The sequence below is a fragment of the Balaenoptera musculus genome, chromosome 9, assembly GCF_009873245.2.
Source record: "Balaenoptera musculus isolate JJ_BM4_2016_0621 chromosome 9, mBalMus1.pri.v3, whole genome shotgun sequence".
NCBI classification, from domain to species: domain Eukaryota; kingdom Metazoa; phylum Chordata; class Mammalia; order Artiodactyla; family Balaenopteridae; genus Balaenoptera; species Balaenoptera musculus.
The window spans coordinates 84,111,508-84,133,018 of NC_045793.1; the positions used below are offsets into that span (position 1 = coordinate 84,111,508).

The window sequence follows — 21,511 nt, forward strand, 5'->3', positions numbered from 1 at the left end:
TATGAGATGCATTTTTGTATGAAGATTTAAAAATGAGTAATTGATTGGTTGTGCAGTTCTACCATGAGGTGGATATGCAATTTCTCAACCAATTCTTTTGAACAGTTTCTACTTTACATCATTCAGCCCTACTTAGTTTAAGATTTAAAGAAGTATCCTTTATATTCCTCCTAGATCAACATGTCCACAAATATCCTAATACAGCAAAAGTAGACTCAAGTATCAGAAGAGGATGTTTGGGATCTCATATGTCCATATCTTAGGGGGATACTTTTTTTCTGTTCCCAATAAATGAGAGGACATTATTACATCAGTGTGTTTTGAATATCTTCAAGATTTTCCAACAATTCTTCCAAACTGGTGGTATCTCAGTTTGGGGTTTTCAGTATTTACCCTAGCAGCTAATATGAGGAGATTAATTATTCTTGATTTTAGTATCTCAACAAACCAGTTACTAATACTTTATCCTAGAAACCTCTGTGTGTAAAACACAGACAGAATGTGGTCCGCCTTCCCTTTCTATGGTGGGCCTTTTTAGGGGGCCTAGTGCTCTCTGCCATAAGTGAACCCCTGCTAAAGAAAGCAGGGTTACCTAACAATACGTCTTCTAATAAAAAGGAAAGATCCTTCATAGTCTAGACTTTAAGTACTGCAACTCTAAAGCATGACCAAGTATCTTTGTATTTCCTTTTCCCCCAACTGGCTCAAAAAATTAACGAAGGAAAAGTGGTCAAGATTGAATTTAGAAATGCTTCAGAAGGAAATATAGATGCATAAAGAAATAAAAATTCAGATAGAATACATCGGTCAGAAAACTAGAGTAAATGTTTTGTGACACAACAGGAACTGGACAAAAGCACAGGAATTTAAGGAGCAACATTTTTTAATGCTTGAAACCAGTCTTTCTGAGGCGACTATGAAAGCAAGAAATATTACAACAAATAACCGTGAATGCACATTCTACTCTTTGTAATCTCCCACACAATAATTTCTTTATTATCATTTACATCTCTTAATACTAGCACAGCATTCTGAAGTTGCCAAGCATAAGTTGTATGCAACTGAGTGAAAAGATCAAAATCTACTCAGATTTCCAGAAGAGCCGCAGAATGTGGAAAACGACAAAGTCCCCAAACATGTTCATTTGCCTTAGCACTGACAAAAATGTGAGCCATATTGTTATAAAGAGCATGGTGATAAGTCTTGCTCATTCTGTGTGAAGGATTTAATAGAGAAAGAAAATTAAGTAATATTTAATAAATGGTTCATAGGCCAGTCATTTAGTTTCCATTCTTAAATGTCTTTCAGAATAGTTGATACTCATGAAATGCAATGTCCTGACAGTGCTGGGGTCTGTGTATTGCAGGGACACTGATGAGGGTAGTTATGTTTTCCCTTTGATGAGGAAGACAAGAGTTCAGGGTCCAGGATTTGTTTAGAACATCCACCCCTCTGCTGAATTTAGCAAAAGGGAACCAATCAGTGAATCAGTACCAAATAAAAATAACTGGACCATGCTGAAGCCACATCTGTAGAAACTGATGTCCATTCCATTGTGAACATGTTGAATTTTAAAAGGTGCTGTTTTTCTTCAAAGTATGGATTTTAATGACATCTTAATAATCCTTGAGAAATGTGCTGTTGCTCAGTACAAAAAAAAAAAAAAAAAAAAACAAATGCCACCAGTTCTTCCACTATAAGATAAGACATGTTTTGCAAACATAAAGCATATTAAATCTTCATTTTGTAGGTCAACATTAAGAAAGGTCCTGATGTAGCTGGTGCATAAATGTAAAGACTCATTTGCTTCCTGGAAAGCAGAAGAAAGGTAAGTACTTATCAGAAAGTCGTGGAAAAATAAAACAGGTAATATTCGAATTCTAAATACTGAAGATGTCATGTTTTCTAGTAATTAGTCCAATTTCTTAAGCTGTGGAGAAATGTTCTCTGATGAACTTCATGGATAAGGCAATTATTTTCCCATTCCAGGATACACGTAGGCTGCTTCCCAGCTCTCAAGAGCTGCACACGGCCAGCTAAGGAGGGGTAGCACGTTCAATCTGCTCTGGATGAGCATCTCCACTCTTTGCTGTCCCTTCAGACCATCCTCCACTTAGCGGTGTATATACTGCTACTTCCCAAAGGACTACTGGCTTACTCTCTTTGTGATCCATTGAGCAAACTCACACCTTAGCTCCACCATCTTTGCTTTACTCCCTCTTGTACATCCATCTCCTTATTTTTCAATTGTTTATAAATCTTCCCAAAGGCATAATTATTATAATATTTGAAACTGAAGCTTGTTTAAGGAAATCTATATCTGTGATTCTTCTAAATCTAGTAAATCAGGTAATCTACAGAGAATAGTGTTCTTCTCTACTTGTAAAGAAAAAAGAAAAAAGACGTATCGTTGTGTAAAGAGCAGTAGCTTTTCCCTGTAACAGTCAGATGTTAAGCCAAACCAATATACTTGTTGACAAAGACACTCTAGAAAGTTTTCAATCTTTCACACTAATAGAACCATGTACAGACCCAAGATAATTGGCATTCAGGGCTCATTAAGCACTGATGAAATTGTTCATGTAATTTCAGTAGAGAACAATACAGAAAAAATTTATGACTCATACTTCCTTTTGAAAAGCATATTTTCCCACTAGAAGAAGTTTTTGTTATAATTTGGCTTTTCAGTGGATGGTCTTTTTGTCTATTGTATAAGTGTTCATATGAATTACTTTGTTTAATCATAACTTATTTGTTACTGGACTAATGACAGGTCTTAAAGGTGATGCAATATTTCCTTTATGTGTTATAATGTGAATATATTAGGTTAGCATTTTGAATATCTATTCAAATGGATTGTAGGCAGAATTGTTCAGTCCTCTTTTGAGTGAATAGTGACAGAAATCATCAGAACAAAAAAATGGAGTTGCCTTCGTAGTCTCAAGCTCTCAATTTCATATCCAGAAAAATATTGTCCAAAAACTCCACTTCATTTTGCTTCGTCTTCAGTTTGACTGATTCACACTGTGAAAATGGACAATTTTGCACAGTTTAAATTTATAACTTTCTGGGATGACTCCATAAGATAGAATGGATGCTAATGAATCCCTGATTATTGGAAACTCATGAAATATTATTAGGGATTAGTTGTGATAATTCATGTAAAATATTTAGCATGATTTTGGCACATAATAAAAGCTCAGTAATTATCAGTGGCAGTTCCAGAATTTCTACATAAGACAGGTTACAGTCAACAGGCTGATTGGAAGTAGAGCAAGAATACTTGTTTTGAAGTTGTGATTTTTCATACCAAGTATATTGCTTTTATTTTGATTGTGTATATTTTTTGAGGTTCCTGGGAAGGGAGGGCGGACAGAAACTATGGGTAAGTGACAGATTCCAACCCCCCCCCACCCACAGGCCATACCTATGCCAAGTATGATTAGTAAAGAAAGGCTTAGGGAAGATAAGGTCAGGCATTCATTCCTCTATGTACAAGGGGACATGTGCAGTAATACCTAAAACACAGAGGCCTCAAACACCTTTACAGTTTTGTCAAAACTCAAATCTGTCTACATTTAGCTGATTTTTCCTGTAAACTCTGAGTAATTTAGTTTTACTGTGTTGAACATTTTTGTCTTCTGTTTTCTTGTATTGTTGTATTCAGCTCTAGCTCCTGAATTGTAGTAATTCATCAGGGCTTCCACACTAAACATCTAGAGTGCACACTGATTTTGGACAGCATGACTATATGCAACAATCCTGTTTCTATATTAATATGCTATCTTCATTTAAAAATAGCATATTTTTACCTAATTTTAGTTCTATCATTTATTAGTTTTCATTTCTCATTAATTTCTAGCTTATTTAATTTTCCTTTTTATTTTCTTTTCCCTTGTAAATTCTAATTTCCCTAAATAGCCACCATTTTCAGTTTTACATAAACTTTCCTGGTCAGTGATCTATTAAATTAATTATTTGTAATTTTAAAATAATTAACTAGCTAGAAATAAGAAAAGAAAAGTTAGTACATATATAGCTTTTGTGCAACATTCTAACTTTGAAAGGTGACAATTTCATATTTTAGCCCATTCCTCCAATAATAAAGATGAAATATAGTGATCTGCTTGATATTAATAGGCCTTATTACTCATTCAGGCTTTGTTTATAATTTACATTAAGCATCTCAAAACTTCAAGGATGTGTTAAAAATGATAGGTGACTAGACATATCCAGAAATATTTGCAGCCTAGTTTATAACCTCTTTTTGATAAAATGAAAACAAGTAATATATAAACTAATGTTATTAAAGCCATATATAATTTTTGTTATATACTTACTTAATTTGCTCTCTTTGATCTGCATGCACAGTATGAAATCGTAAAAACAATAAACATCACCACACCAACACTGAGTAAGGTAATTTCTACCAGGCCAAGGAGGTTTATTTTTCCAGTCACTTGATTTCTGAACATTTCTGCCTTTTCATCACCGATGGTGCCAGTCTGTAATCAAGTTAACAATTAGCGTTATTTCAGTTGATTAGTGGAGCAAATTATTCAAAACTCTCCACTTATGTATCACTCTTTTTTCAAAACACCGCATAGATGTTAGTCATCTTTATCTATAAGAAAAGACAATGGAATTCCCTTTTCATGTCAGAGAAGGCAGTAAATGCCAAGGTAGAATATTTAGAGAGAGAAATATAATCTTCTTCCTTTGAAACATGTTATATAGCACTCTCCAATACACTGACTTCATTGATCTATACAAAGGTCTTACTGAAATATTTTCCAATTTTCCGAAGGATGTTTCCTAGTGACAGAAGGAAATGGCAAGGGCCAACAGTTTCTTTCCTCTGAAGCCTTCTGTAGTGCATTTCCTCATTCTGTGGCTAATCAATTCCGTGATTTGTACTAAAAATATCTTGTTAGGCACTCGGATAGACTGCAGACACCTACTCTTACATGGTCTTTATAAGTTTGGTTTGCTTTTATTAGCACTACAGTATTCACATTGAGTTACTTGGAGTTACATGTATGTATGACTCTTTCCTAACACAAGCACTATGACAAGAAAAAGTGTTTACTAGTTGTATTATGAAAATAATCTAAAAGTATAGGAAGTACTTCATCCTTCTGAAATAAAAACACTGGAAACTAACATAAACCTGATATTTCTGTGTGGCTTGGTTCTCTCAAAATAATTAATTATATAATTAATAATATATAAACTCGCCCATATAGGTAATGGAAACACATACAACTTCAAATTCTATACATATGTGTTTAATTTTCAAGAATTAAAAGCTTTTTCTATATACAAGGAAGTTTACAGTTTTTGGTGACTAATAGATAAGAATACTAACCTCATTAAGCCAAAGAATAGGCACCATATAATTCTGCTTCAGACCCTTTAATGCTCTGTAATAAACATTGAAAATAATTATGAAAATATATACTAATATAATACACATATATAACAGAAATGTTAGTAATTACTAGTGTAAATAAATGTTCAGAAATTAGTTGCTCTTAAACTTGCTAAGTTCCTTGATTTTTGTTCCCTGTAATGAATCATTTAAATATTAATATGGCTGTTTATCAGACATCTTTCACTCTTATAAATCTTTCTAATACATATTTCTAATTAGATTGACTTTTTCTAAGCATGTATTTTCCCTTTCGACAATTTATACCCAGGAAACTAAAATTGAATTTTAGAAACAATTGTCCTGGAAATATTTGGACAGCTAGCAAAATGAGAAACACCATCATACACTAATTCCAGAATATGTGTAAATACAATTTCAATACACACTAGATATAATTCTAAATTAAAGATGAAAGTTATAAACAGTAGTTATTTCATGATATTAAGCCAAAGAGAATTTGAAATTTTATATTATTTCCACTTAATTTCATACATATACTCATTTTCTGACAAGAAAATACTAAAAATCATAATGAACCTGTTCAAGACACTCACCCAATTTTTTTTCCTGGCTTAACCAGTATATTGATCTGCAGGCGTTTTGCAAACTGTAAAGTGAATCCAGTTATCTAAAAAGAGAACAAACTAAAATAATTACCAACTTCCTTTAAATAATTCATTTATAATATCCAAAACTTATTTTTACTGTTATATAGAACCTAAGGTAAAACTGTAGTACTTGAAACTTGTGAAATTTATTAAATAATTAATTAGACGTATTAAATATTATGTACATAACTTCATAATTACATTTTATGTGTATATGCATGTGTGTATACAGACCTATACACACGTGTATATATGCACACACACACAATTTCTTTGCCCAACCTACTCTCAAGGTTTTAGTTAAATTTGTGATATTTATCTGAACTGGTTTTGGGGAATCAACAACAGCAGTGAAACTTAGAACTCATATAGTCAATTTAAATCTCAAATTATATACGGTCAAATATATATTCAGTCAGAACCCATGTGTCATCAGTATAATTATAATACTACTTCTATCATTACTTAAAATTAAACATGACTACTAAAATTCTGGCATGTCGTTTAACTTTTGAAAAGGAGAATATTAAAATAAATTAAAAGTTGAAACTGTTACACTATAGGAAATTTAATAGATTTTTCCTGACGCTAAGTATAATAGATCTTGCCTCAAATGCGCATATACCCATAAAATCTCTTTTCATCCCTCATGATCTACAGTGTCCCTTCATATAAGCAATACTTGCAGTTAAGTATAAAATGACAGTAAAATTGTAATTTATACCAAATTGTTTTAAGCCAATTGGAATCATACCCATCATTACTATCCCTGACCTACGAACAATTAAAAAGGATTATAAAGTTCCATACGCTGAAAAACTAAAATAGAATTACCTCAACATTTCATAAGCAACAACAGGAAGAAACCAGTGTTACTTTCCTTGAAATAAAAGTAGGTAATTATATACGCATTACTCTACATAAAATAGATAACCAACAAGGACTTACTATGTAGCACAGGGAACTATACTCAGTATTTTGTAATAACCTATAAGGGAAAAAAAATCTGAAAAAAATACATATATATATAAATATAACTAAATCACTTTGCTGTACACCTGAAATTAACACAACATCGTAAATCAACTATACTTCAATAAAAATTTTTGAGTAATTTGTCAAGATTGTGATGCAGTAAATATCATCAATAAATGTCATTGACAGAAAGGCGAGAACTTAATTTTTCTTTCATTTAAAAAATGCTAAACCAATCAGATCAATAATGTATTTGCTTACAGGTTCAACATCTAAGTACGTGCTATGTTCCTCTTCATTTGGACTTAAGCCTTCAACAGGTTCTGTAATTTCAGGACTTGCATGTAGAAAATGAGGAAGTGAAATGTACACGGGTTTTCCTGAAAACAAGTTTTAAGAGACAATTGGGATAAATCATTTTCCTCATTACACATAGCACTCAAAAGATTTCCTTGAAAATAAAGATTTTTAAGTTAAAAGAAATGCAAAGTTGGCTTTGAATGCAAAATGGGGAATGAGGGTGAGACAAAATTATTACATCTAATCACTTTAGAGCAAAAATAAAATAAAAGCTTCTGCGTCATCCTACTAACCATTCAGTTGATGTCTGTCGTTATTCCCTTAGGTGTTTATTTTCAATATGTAAAGCTTAGCTGCTGAACACAAATTTACAACCACATACCTTCATGTTTTAGGGAGTAATATGTCTGTGGACTGAGAATTTAAGAGGCTTTTCTTTCTTTATTCTCACCCACTCCAATATGAAGAAGGTGAGCAAAATAAGATAGACTCCAAATTTCATGTTTGAGTCAGTTCTTCTTTCAGAGACACCCTGAAATATATTTATTTTTATTTACCATTTTCTAGGATAGAAAAAGTTAGAAAAAGGTCAGATGGGTAAGTTGGGATGCTCAGAGTATTCTGAGAATTATTTTCATTTTACCCTAAATCTAAAAGGAGCACAGGGATTCTGCACAGCAAAGAAAACCATCAAAAAATGAAAAGTCTACCTATGGGATGGGAGAAAATATTTGCAAAACACATATCCCATAAGTGATTAAAATCTAAAATATGCAAGGAATTCACACAACTCAAGAAAGTAAATAACCCAATTAAAAAGTGAGCAAAGGACCTAAAGAGACATTTTCCAAAGTAGCACAGGGAAATATCAGTAGGGTTTTACCTAATAATAACTAAGTTTTGCAACACTGAAACAACAGGGAGGTTGAAAGCAGTACAAAAATCCAAACAAAAATATCCTATCATCACCTTTACTTTCTGCCCTTTTTACTTTCTCACTTTAAATTTCTGGTGGAAAGGAAACCTAGGTGAAATTTACATTTTAAAGAAAACTGCATATTATGCCATGGATTGTGACATCAAGACCTTTTACTCACCGTCTTTGCATTTGCCAATATCTAGCACACCATATAAGGTACAATTTTTGGAGATAATTTTTTCTGTGCAGAAACAGTGGTTGTCTGGATTTTGAAGTGGAGATGCAAAAGCCAAGGATGGAAGGATAAATCTATACACAGGGATTCCTTTCAGATTAATTTCAGCTCCAAACACAGCATAGAATGATCTAAACACAGACAAGAAAGAGCTTCATTCTGGAAAACTGAACTTCATTATGGAGATTCTGTTTTTCTTATTTTTAAATTTATATTATTGCTTTAAATTAGAAAAACTGGATATAATCTTGTTAGAATTCTTGCTTATGTCTTAGGAAAAATGTTCTTGTGATATTTTAAGACACACCAGAACTCAATACCTGAGTATGAGCTCTTCTTACCTTTGTTTTCAAAAGCTTCTGAGAATAATTTTTGCTTGTGAACTACCATGGAGTATTTATACTGACGACATTTCTCAGAGTTAGTTTCCTTTATAGATTAAATATTTATATGACCTCCTCAAGTCCTCTATTTGTGCCCAGTTTAAATGAAAGAAAATAAAATTTCAATCTTCCACCACTTAATCCTGGAGAGAAGGGCTGCTCACTTCCTAGGGTGTGTGCATGTGGGTTTTGATATATGTCTCCTATGCTCCATCATTTACCAAGTGTCCACCATAACCTCAGCAGCATACTGGAACTCAATACATAATATTTCTAATGCCCAGCTTATTCTGTATGAAGAAATGCTGCTCTCTTCAATTTTATAGATAAGGAAAAGATTCAGAGATATTAAATACTTGCCCACACCACACAGTGTCTAGAAACAGAGCTAGGAAGCAAGCATACCAGTGTGCTAGTTCTTGTGTGATAGCTACTGGGCCCCATCAATTTGAAAAGATGCTGCAGTGTCAGTAGAGCACATGAACATAGTTCTGTGACTGTGGTATCACCATCTTGGACATTTTTTAAAAATTATAGTCGATTTACAGTGTTCTGTTTCTGGTGTACAGCAAAGTGATTCAAATATATGCATATATATTCTTTTTCAGATTCTTTTTCATTATAGGTTATTACAAGATATTGAATATAGTCCCCTGTGCTATAAACTAGGACCTTGTTTATATAGTAGTGTGTATATGTTAATCCCAAACTCCTAGTTTATCCCTCTCCCACTTTCCCCTTTGGTAACTATAAGTTTGTTTTCTGTGTCTATGAATCTGTTTTGTAAATAAGTTTATTTATACAATTTTTTTAGATTCCACCTATAAGTGATATCATACACTATTTGTCTTTCTCTGTCTGACTTACTTCACTTACTATGATAATCAGTAGGTTCATCTGTGTTGCTGTAAATGTCATTATTTCATTATATTTATGGCTGAGTAATATTCCATTGTGTATATATACCAGATTTCTTTATCCATTCATCTGTTGATGGACACTTAGGTTGCTTCCACATCTTGGCTATTGTAAATAGAGCTGCTATGAACATTGGGGTGCATATATCTTTTCTAATTAGAGTTTTTGTCTTTTCCAGGTGTATGTCTAGGAGTGAGATTGCTGGTAACCATAGTTTTATATTTTAAGGAACCTCCATTCTGTTTTCCATAATTGCTGCACCAATTTACATTCTCACCAACAGTGTAGGAGGGTTCTCTTTTCTCCACACCCTATCCAGCATTTATTATTTTTAGACGTTTTGATGATGGTCATCCTGGCGGGTGTGAGGTGATACCTCACTGCAGTTTTGATTTGCATTTCTCTGATAATTCGCAGTGTTGAGCATCTTTTCACGTGCCTGTTCGTCATCTGTATGTCTTCTCTGGAGAAATGTCTATTTAGGTCTTCTGCCCATTTTTTGATTGGGTTGTTTGTTTGTTTGTTTTGACACTGAACTGTACGAGCTGTTTGTATATCTTGGAAATTAAGCCCTTTTGGGTCACATTGTTTGTGAATAATTTCTCCCAGTCTTTATGTTCTCTTTACAGTTTGTTTATGGTTTCCTTTGCTGTGCAGAAGCTTATAAGTTTGATTAGGTCCCATCTGTTTATTTTTGCTTTTATTTCTATTGCCCTGGGAGACTGACCTTAGAAACCACTGCTACGATTTATGTCAGGGAATGTTTTGCCTAGGTCCTCTTCTAGCAGTTTTATGGTGTTGTGTCTTATATTTAGGTCTTTTAGCCATTTTGCATTTATTTTTGTGTATGTTGTGTGGGTGTGTTCTAACTTCGTTGATTTACATGCAGCTGTCCAGCTTTCTTAGTACCACTTGCTGAAGAGACTCTTTTCTCCATTGTATATTCTTGTCTCCTTTGTTGAAGGTGAATTGTCCATAGATATGTGGGCTTCTTTCTGGACTCTCTTGTTCTGTTCCATTGATCCATATGTCTGTTTTTCTGCCAATACCACACTGTTTTGATTACTGTTACTTTCTGAAGTCTGGAAGGGTTATGCCTCCAGCTTTGTTCTTCTTCCTCACAATTGCTTTGGCAATTCTGGGTCTTTTGTGTTTCCATATAAATTTTATGATTATTTGTTCTATTTCTGTGAAAAATGTCATGGGTAATTTGTTAGGGATCACATTAAGTCTGCAGACTGCTTTGGGTAGTGTGGCCATTTTTACAATACAATAAGTCCCCTACATACAAACCTTCAAGTTGTGAACTTTCAGATGCGAACATGCGTTCATATGTCCAATCACGTAAGTTAGTTCACGTGTCTGGCATACATTGTCACGTGTGTGCATCCTCCACAAGTGGTTGTGCTTTTGTGTACTTTACTGTACACTACTGTATAGAGTACAGTAGTATAGTATCTTTATTTCAAGCCCAGGATGTCCAGAAGTAAGAGTAAAAGAGGCGGTGATGTAACTGGTACTACTGTACTGTACTGTAAGATTAAAAATGTTTTCTTTATTTTTTGTCTTTGTTTTTTATATATTATTTGTGTGAAGAGTATTATAAACCTATTACAGTACAGTCCTGTATAGCTGATTGTGTTAGTTGGGTACCTTGGCTAACTTTGTTGGACTTAGAAACAAATTGGACTTACGAACATGCTCTTGGAATGGAACTCGTTCGTATGTAGGGGACTTACTGTATTAATTCTTCCAAGCCAAGTGCATGAGATATAGCCATTTATTTGAATCATCTTCAGTTTCCATTATCAATGTTTTATAGTTCTCAGTGTAGGTCTTTCACCTCCTAGGTCAGGTTTATTCCTAAGCACTTTTTGGATGCGATTTTGAAAGAATTGTTTTTTTTACCTTCTTGTTTTCATATTTCATTGTTAGTGTAAAGAAATGCAACAGATTTCTGTATGTTAATCTCGTATCCTGCTACCTTGCTTTTGTGTGGAGTCTAGGGTTTTTCTATATAGAGTATCATGTGATCTACGTATAATGAGAGTTTTACCTCTTCCCTTCCAATTTGGATACCTTTGATTCTTTTTCTTGTCTGATTGCTGTGATGGGGACTTCCAATACTATGTTGAATAGAAATGGTGACAGTGAGCATTCTTGTCTTGTTCCAGAATTTAGCAGGAAGGCTTTCAGCTTCTCATTTTTGAGTATTATGTTGGCTGTGGGTTTCTATTAAATAGCTTTTATTATGGTGAGATATGTTCCCTGTATATCCACTTTGGTGAGAATTTTTATCACGAATTGATGTTGAATTTTATCAAATGATTTTTCTGTATCTATTGAGATAATCATATCTGTTGTGATAATCATTTTGTCTTTTCCTTTGCTGATGTGGTGTATGTCATTGATTGTTTGCATATGTTGAACTATCCTTGTGACCCCAGAATGAATCCAACTTGATCATAGTGTATGATTCTTCTTATATATTGTTGGATTCAGTTTGCTAAGATATTGTTGAGGATTTTTTCATCTATATTCATCAAAGATATTGGCCTGTAATTTCTTTCTTGGTAATGTCTTTGTCTGGTTTTATTATCAGGGTGGAGGTGACTTTATAGAATAACTTTGTGAGTGTTCCCTCCTCTTCAATGTTTGGAAGAGTTTGAGAAGGATCGGTATAAGTTCTTCTTTGTATGTTTAGCAGAATTCCCTAGTGAAGACATTCAGTCCTAGACTTTTGTTTGCAGGGAGGTTTTTTGTTTGTTTGCTTGTTTATTATATTACAAATTCTATTTCACTTCTAGTGATCAATCTGTTCAAATTATCTATTTCTTCTTGATTCAGTTTTGGTGGGCTGTATATTCCTAGAAACTTGTCCATTTCTTCTTAGTTGTCCAATTTGTTGGCATTTAATTGTTCACAGTGTTCTCTTTTGATTTTTTGTATTTCTGTGGTGTCAGTTGTTATTTCTCCTTGTACCTTTCTTATTTTGTTTATTTGAGTCCTCTCTTTTTTCTTCTTGGTGAGCTTGGGCAGAATTTTGTCCCTTTTGTTTATCCATTCAAACCACCAGCTCTTGATTTTATTTTTTTCTATTTTTTTTTTAATATCTATGGTATTTATTTCCTCTCTGATCTTTATTATTTCCTTCCTTTGTTTCTTCTTCTTTTTCTAATTCTTTTAGGTGGTAAGTTAGTTTATTTGAGATTTCTCTTGTTTTCTGAGGAAGACTTATATTGCTATAAACTTCCCTCTTATGACTGCATTTTCTGCGTCCCATAGATTTTATATGGTTGTATTTTCATTGTCATTTGTCTCAAGGTATTTTTAATTTCCTCTTTGATTTCATTGTTGACCCATTGGTTTTTTAGTAGCATGTTGTTTAGTCTCCATGTAATCATTATTTTCTCATTTCTCTTTCTGTGATTGATTTCTAGTTTCATGCCATTGTGGTCAGAAAAGATGTCTGAAATAATTTCTAACCTCTTAAATTTGTTGAGGCTTATTTTGTGTCTTAGTATGTGGTCTATCCTAGAGAATATTCCATGTGCACTTGAAAAGAATGTGTAGTCTGGTTATTTGGGGTGTAATGTTCTGAAAATATCAATTAAGTCTAACTGTTCTATTGTGTCATTTAAGATCTCTGTTGCCTTATTGATATTCTGTCATCTGTCCATTGACGTCTGTGAGGACTCTGTGAGCACACTGAGAATGAGGTTGCTCAGGTGGAGCCACGCCCCACCGTTTTACTAGTTTAGTAAAAGAAAAGAAATGTTCTTGCTTAGAAATGAAAAAGGAGAAAATGATTTTCATTATGCAAAGTATCCTTCTACAACCTTCAATTTTTTAAAGACTTAATAAACATATTATGAATTCCATATTTATTTATTCTTAATACATCAAGAAAAACTTGCCTAAATGTATTTTATTTTTCTCAAATAATATGATTATCAAGTATGATCTTCTATGCCTATGTTTTTTCACTTGGAGAAAGAGTTCTGATATATAGAAATATATCAGTTTCTTTGTCTTACCTGCAAACGTCAGAGGAAAAGAATTGCAATACCCGGGTCTTCTCAATGAAAGGTGGAAATGAGGCTGCATCTGTTTAAAAATCAAGCAAGTGGCAAGGGATTAGGTGAAATATGTGTCCTAGGAAAATCTAGAAATCTCAATTCCAGCATAGTTAAGAGAAATAGAATACAAACTGTATATATAACATTAAAATTCTCCAGTAGCCACATTTTAAAAATAAAATAAGTATCAGGTATATTTTATCTAACCCACCATATCCAAAATATCATTTTAACATGTAATCAATATAAAAACTAACAAATCTCAAAATCCAGTGTGTACTTACAGCCTATTTCAAATTTTACTAGCCACATTTCAAGTGCTTAATTGTGACACATGGCTAGTAGCTACCGTATTCAACAAGTCTATATACTATACACATTCACTGGTATCCATTCATGTTAAATTTTCCTACTCCTTAAAAATAAATGAAAGTTTAAAAAAACAATGGCAAAACCACATGTTGTTAAAACTGTGATTGTGTTTGTTTTTTGAAATCCCCACCCTATCTGTAGAGTAACACTTTTCTTACCATGAGGTTCATTTAGAACTCCTGTTTGGTAAATGTTCTTCTTACTTTTAATAGTGATTCATTCATCTGCCCTAATGGCTGATTAATATTTTTTAAATCATTTATTGAAGTTCTCTCACTAAATAGAATTTCCTGAAAATGGTTGGAAAAATATACACATCAAACTAAAAAGGGCATTTGTTGAGTTTATTGAATCTCTACTATGGTTATGATCCATGCACACGCTGGATATAAGAAGAAATAGTTAGATAATTCCTCCATTTGCTCCACAAATCAATATTACCAAAATGAGCCACCACTGAATGTGTTTGTTCAAAACAGTAAGAACCATCCTTCAATTATGAATACCACACTCTTTTTCTGGTAACTGCACTAACCTTGTGATCTTATTACATTTCACTTATACTCTTGTGATAAGGGAAATACAACAGATGATCACAGTGAACTGGCATTGAGAGAATGAGATATTAAAGATTAGCTTAAACTCCCCAAATAGGTCCCTGAATGGGCATTGCCTACAACTGCCTTCCCAACACCTTAGCCATAAAAGAAAAGAATACATTGAAAAGCTTTTAAAAAGTCATTTGAAATATCATCGAAGATTATGTCTTAATGACACCAGCAATTACCATGGGTCATGATCATAAGATAGCTGATATTAGCAGGGCTCTTTTTAAAATGCATTCAAATGTAAATCAGTATTTTCCTTTTCTGTCTCTTTAAGTCTGTTGAAGAAGGGAGAGGAAGTACTTCTAAATCATGGTTAACACTCCTTGGAACATTTTCCATTTCATTAGTCTCTTTTCCCTAGTGCCATAACCAAAAATCTCTCTCACAGGGATGCCATCAGAGTCCTCTGGCCTGTTCAGTCTACCTCTGCTCCTAGTTTGTTTTACATCTATTTTCTTCTTAGATACTTTTAACTTCATGCCTGATACTCATGTAGTTATGTTATTGTCATTAATAAATCCTCTACCTTGTTTTTTAAAACTTCTTTGCCTTTTAGTTTTGGACAAAAGTGTTTATTTATTTTTTTTCTTAAAGCCATAAAGACTCCTTTACTACTTAGGAGAAGCACAATATATTTCTCTCTGTATCTAAGGATACAGTATGAAGTTTATGGTTATGAAATTACTAGAGTTAGTGGTATTGGGACACTTGACAATTTATTGGCAGAAATGAACTACTTAGAAAGGAATTTCTTCACCCAATTCCATGACTCAAAGCACTACAAAGCAAACTCAACAGTGGTTTTGCTGTTTTTTCTACGAGAGTATTAAAAAATTAAATAAACATGCAAAACTCAGTAATACCTTTGGTAAAGTAAACATTCCCCATGTTTGCTTTTTATTCCCTACCTTTTACATAACTTTGTATTCAACATTTTTCATTTTCATTATATTACTTTCCTATGAAGTATTGCCTAACTAGCTTTGCAAGCATTATGCTCTGCTTCTGCTTTTTAGTAGCTGAGAGTTCACCTCCTGGTATTCAATTCCCATTGCTTTTTACAATCTTAATTCTTAAACTAATAGGCATATATATACTTTGCTTTACTTCAAGAAGAATAATAAGCTGGATCTAACCACGCTTAAATCTAAGTACATAGTACGTTCTTTCTTCCTAACTCTAATTCCGAATGTTCATTTTTGCATACATTTTTCATGGTTAGTACACATGTAACCTTGTTTTTGTTGCTGTTGTTCTTTTCTCTCTCTTTCTGACCATCTTCTTCAAGATAGATGGCTCTGCTTACAAGTTCACTGATTCTAACTCAGCCTGAAATCTTTGGAGGTATGTCTTACCTTTTGTAATTATCCTGATATTTTAATTCTTTTAATTTTAAATTATTATCTTTATAGTATTTACAAAAGATGTGAACAGTAACCACTACTCTAAGGTTTTCTAACCCTTTACTTCTGTGGTCAGGAAGGAGTTCATTAAGTTTGTACAAAGCAAACGTTTCCCCAGAAATGCAGTAAAGGCTCATCCTCGATGGTTAATCTTGAGAAATTCCATCACATTAGAGAGACATTTACTAAGCCTACATAAGAACAGAGACTCTGAATTATGTTGCAGGGATACAAAGATAGGCAAATGCATACGCTCAACCCCCAGAACATTGTAGGTATGGAGGTGGATTTGTGGGAGAAAGGAGTTGGTTTCACTGTGATTATTACCACAAAACATATGCCCTTACCTGTACCATTAATCATGTCACAATAACTTGGCCAATAGGAGAGACGCCTTAGGAATAAAAAAAAAAAGAAAATGATATTCTTATTTCAAGGGCACCTTTCTCACATCACTTTGTCTATTATGATTCAGTACTTCTGCTAAAATAATAAATATTGATTAGACTACATGTGACAAGCTAAGTTTAAGAAGTGTTCTAAATCATTTGATCCATGTTTTGTTTGAAGTTTCCATTTTGTTGAGTTAAATGAAGTGCCTGAAACCATTAAGTGATCAGATTATAAAATAAAAACTGCCAAATGTTGTTAGTTAGAAACAACATGGAACAGAAACAGTTCTGCAAAAAAGAAAATTGAGAAACATTTATCAGACACTTAGATCTTTTAGGGGAAAGTTTTTATTTCCAATGGGATTATTTCATAGTATGTTGCATTCAAACTGAATAGGAGGAAGATGTAAACTCAGTATGAGGGAGAAGAGGGGAGTGTGGAGGAGGAAAGAAAGAGAAGCAGATGTTGGATCAATAGAGATTGGAAACATAGATAATTTATACTTTTCCTTCTCTTTTAACTCTTGCATGAACTGGCATTTAAGTAGGACAGAGTTTATTAATTTATACTCTGGCATCTACAAAAGATATATATCTATATATATAGATATATAGATATATAGATATTCAATATATATATATCTGGAAGCAATAAAAACAACAGTAGTGATAGTTTCTCTGCACACTCAGCCACTTTTTGGTGATGGAAAATGGGTTTTTCACACTCCTAACATACCATCCAATAAGATGTCAAGGCAAGCTATTGTTTCTTTTTTAAACAGAATAAGCGATTAATCATGCTCAGTCTTGCCATGATCAGTTAAATTAACCTTGTCATAATCTTAAACTCTCCTCAAAACCTCTCTGTAATACTGAAATAGAAGAAATGCTCATTTTCCTCAATACAGAGATGTGATTCCCCTGAAGTGAGCATTTAGAAGTGTTTGTTTTCCTCCATTGGACTTTTCTATAAAAAATATGTGACTGTGGACTCTGTGGAAGAAAAAGGACTACACGAGTGAGCGTTTAACTGTTTTAAGCAATTTTTAGTTGGAACTCAGTGTGAGGCAAGGGTTACTTAATCAAAATATTTCATCTCTTGATTTTGATTACTTTATTCTTTCTCAGGAAATCACTGATCTAAAACTCATTTTAACTTTAAGGAGAAAAGATTTTCTCCCTTGATATTTATTGGGGTTCTTCCTATTTTAGACATATGATGAATTAGGTATACTCTGGATAAACAGGAAGGAGCTAGGGAAAAATAGGAAATCATGGCTATGTGAACATATCTCATTTTACTACTATTTCACAGGAGGCATGCTCTTTATCTTCAAGTTTAATATGTCAATTTTAGAACTTGAAATACAAATTCCATTTTTGCATTAATCAAGGTTTCAAAAAGCTGAGTTATTAATATAGAAAATTATTTCAAGAAAATTTTGAAAGGGAAGGTCATGAAAGCGTTGGCATGGATACATTGAGCTTCCACCTCATGGCACATTTAGTCACGTTACTGGAATGAGCAATTTTTATATTCCATGCTCAGTAAAAAAAAAAAAAAAAAAACACCCAGTAATATATACTTTTCAACCTGCTAGACACCAAGTTGATATGTTGATTTTCTTCCTTTTCATTTGTGGTTATGTAATTGTACGGGTGCTTGATAGTGCTGGTTATGCAGCAGAGATGGAAGTAGTCCCTTTAGATTTCTTTATGTAAGAGACCCTGTGCATAAAGGTCAACCCTCAAGTGGGGCTGATACTCAGCACCTATGCACTAGTATGACCAGTCGTCACAGCTAAAGGGTTAACGCCTGGCAGAACAGGAGTTTCTAGGGCTGAGATACAGGCAGGTCTGTTCCATAGGTTGGTGCCTGTGCCTTACCAGTTGTTAAATAAGTTTCTTGCCTGCCTTAGAGTATCCTAGTGACACACACACACACATACACATACACACTTTGCCTGGATACTTACTTTTTGCCTTTATATGTGTCAATTATGGCAACTTTGCTTATGTCATCTTTTCCATTGAACACTTTATAAACTCCATCTGCAGTATTGTGGTACTGAAAAGATGCATACAAGAAAAAATTCCTTCTAGAACAAGCCATATTTTCCAAGTTATAAAATATGTAATTAACTCACCTTTGCACTTCTCAAACACTGGTTGTTTATAATTATTTTATGTGATTTGAAATATATATGCAATAAAGTTTAAAAATTATTGGTCTTTAACATTTTAAAAAGACAGAATAGAAAAGGTGCCTAGAAATAAGTGCTAGATGCTGAGCAAAGGAAGAAAACAAATATAAGAAGCTGATGTGATCCAACTCTAGCACTCTTTGCCGTAATTAAGCCAGAAAGTCCATTTTGATCACTACTCCTATTATATTGAGGTGAGGGGATAGTGAACAAAACCTATGAGAACTGTGAGAGATTTCTAGAAGTTTTCTCAACGTTATTATTTCTAATAAGTGGTTACTAAGGATTAGGTACACAGAATTAAAAACAGAATTAGCCAAGGAAAGAAATCAGAGTATTTAGTTAAATACTAGTAACTGAATTTATTATCCCTTAATGCTTTCTTAATTGATATATAACCTTGCAATCCTAAAAAACCATCTACAGTAAAATAACAACAGTGAACTGGAGAATATAACTAACGTCACATACAGTGCCAAGTGAAATCATGGTCCAAATTTCAATTCACTAGTCAGATTATCCTATTTATAACTTGAAACATTAAGGTATAACTAAGTACATCACCAAGTTCACATTTTTCTTAATCTCCAAACTGCCATTTCATAACTTTTGTAGATTAGAGAAATTCTTTTCAACTAATTCTATGAAAATATGACATTGCTGGTGTATCAGTCTCATTGTGTGCAATTTTGGCTAGGTTTTAAATATTCATTACAACAAACTTGTAGGATGTCTAGAGAAGGAAGAATGACATGATGAATATATTTAACATAAATAAATAAAAAAGTGGCATTAAACTTGATTTTTTTAGACAGGAAATCAAAACCAAAAACAGTGTTCAAAGCCTTACGCTGCAGCTTACAATCTAATTTTAGACAGTTGTATATTTATCAAAGAGTGGAAACTTGATTAAATGTCAGTTTCTTAATTTTAAATTAAATTGTTAAAAAAATTTTAATTGTTAAATGCAGATAAGTAAATTTTCCCAACCAGGAAAGCTAAATCCATGTGAGATAGAGACTTAAAAAACTTAGAATATGTATTCCCAGATCAGAAATAGGGTTAACACACTAAATGATAAAATTGTGAATTACCAATGTCATTATATTTATCCAATTAAAGTTAAACAATATTGACATTCATATTTGGTACTCACAGGGTAAAACACACCAACTGTAGTGGTAATAGGGTATGGAACCAAACTCAAGAATGGGTCCTTATAGCCCCATAATAGTTCTTTCAAAGTTCTCTTTTGAAACATAGAAGAGTTTGATTTTTTGATAAAGATATTGACTATTGTTTGAACAAATGCGCTTGGATAGAGATGGGGCACAGCCTATGAAAAAAAAAAAAAAAATCACTGTTTCAGACACCAATAGCCGTATTAGATTTTTAAGAAGAAATGGATAAATAGTACAATTAAGTTTAATAAAACAACTTTCAACTGTCTCTTTAAAATTACTGCAAAATCTTTCCAGGACTAAAAGTGTAATGTTTCTTCATCTCTGAATGATTACTTTTCTCTGTCTCGGTGTGAGCCACAGGAAGAAGATTTCAAAGTTATATCCTACTTTTTAAAAATGATACACTTTAAGTGGTCTTCTAATTCAGTTGATTATTACATGATTTTGTCATCTTCCCAAAGGGCCATAATTCAAAATAATGCCATAAGAACATATTTTTGTAAAAATGACAAAACAAATAATATCTAATGATAGTTCTAATCATGAGATTAATTACAGAGGATACTAGAGTATTTCAAAACCAGTAATTTCGCTGTTTGTCTACTCACTGCTACAGCCAGATTGAGAATAGTGAAAGTGTCACTCTCGGTTCCAACTGATAGTGAGGGTTCAAAGATGGCACCTTTGGGCTGTAGAAAAGAGACTGTGTGGGTCTCAGAGTCCTGGGTTATATTTTCCTTGGCTAGATAACGAACTCTGAAAACAAAAGTAAATAAAATTCAAAATAATTGTTTAAAGTGAACATTAAGTCTCAAATGCCGTTCATTCATGCAACAAATAATTTTTGAGTGCATAGACTATGTCAGAAATTAGGCTAAACAAGCAGGTTAAAATGATATATAAGCAAATGCTGAGTTTCTAGCAAATCAGAGAAGGCGGGGTGGGGTGGGTGGGGAGGTGTCTTAGAGGTGCAGAGCAGGGGAGAAGGAATACGTGTTATTATAGGAGTTTACACAGAGTCTGTGGGAAAACACAGAACAGGTACAAACCCAGGCTTGGGATGGTTATGGTGGGGATAATGGACAAGATACAATTCCACATAAGTGGTCTGAATGACAAGGAGAAGTTTAGTTTGGTAAAGTAGGGTAGAAAATAGAATGTAGAAGATTAAGGAGTAAGAACATGGTGTAATTTTAGATATGCAAACATTTTTTTTTTAACATCTGTATCGGAGTATAACTGCTTTACAATGGTGTCTTAGCTTCCGCTTTGTAAGTCAGAAAGAAAAACAAATACCGTATGCTAACACGTATATCTGCAATCATTTTACTATGGTTGGTTTACAGAGTTAGAGTAAGGAGAGTGGTGGAGATAAAGCCACTAAAATAAACAAGATCTCAAACACAAAAGGGTTGTGTCCTGTACTCAGATATTTAGCTTTTTATCCTGAGGCTCAGGAGGAGACAGCAGAGAGGTTGAAAGAAGGGAACAGTAAAA

The 21,511-nt window shown here is 33.3% G+C and overlaps 1 protein-coding gene across 1 annotated transcript in view; it reads right to left on the minus strand.

The window, feature by feature from the left end:
- Nucleotides 1–865: 865 nt before the first annotated feature.
- LOC118901172 (platelet glycoprotein 4-like) overlaps nucleotides 866–21,511 on the minus strand; it is a 66,307-nt gene continuing 45,661 nt past the window's right edge. The window contains exons 4-14 of the mRNA XM_036864261.1: nucleotides 20,623–20,770; nucleotides 19,987–20,166; nucleotides 18,603–18,694; nucleotides 16,582–16,628; nucleotides 13,810–13,879; nucleotides 8,415–8,602; nucleotides 7,279–7,397; nucleotides 5,989–6,062; nucleotides 5,369–5,423; nucleotides 4,341–4,505; nucleotides 866–1,810 (exon numbers count right to left, since the gene is read on the minus strand). Of these exons, the coding sequence (XP_036720156.1) occupies nucleotides 4,341–4,505; nucleotides 5,369–5,423; nucleotides 5,989–6,062; nucleotides 7,279–7,397; nucleotides 8,415–8,602; nucleotides 13,810–13,879; nucleotides 16,582–16,628; nucleotides 18,603–18,694; nucleotides 19,987–20,166; nucleotides 20,623–20,770 (1,138 nt within the window). The 3' untranslated portion in view covers nucleotides 866–1,810. The remainder of the gene's footprint in view (nucleotides 1,811–4,340; nucleotides 4,506–5,368; nucleotides 5,424–5,988; nucleotides 6,063–7,278; nucleotides 7,398–8,414; nucleotides 8,603–13,809; nucleotides 13,880–16,581; nucleotides 16,629–18,602; nucleotides 18,695–19,986; nucleotides 20,167–20,622; nucleotides 20,771–21,511) is intronic.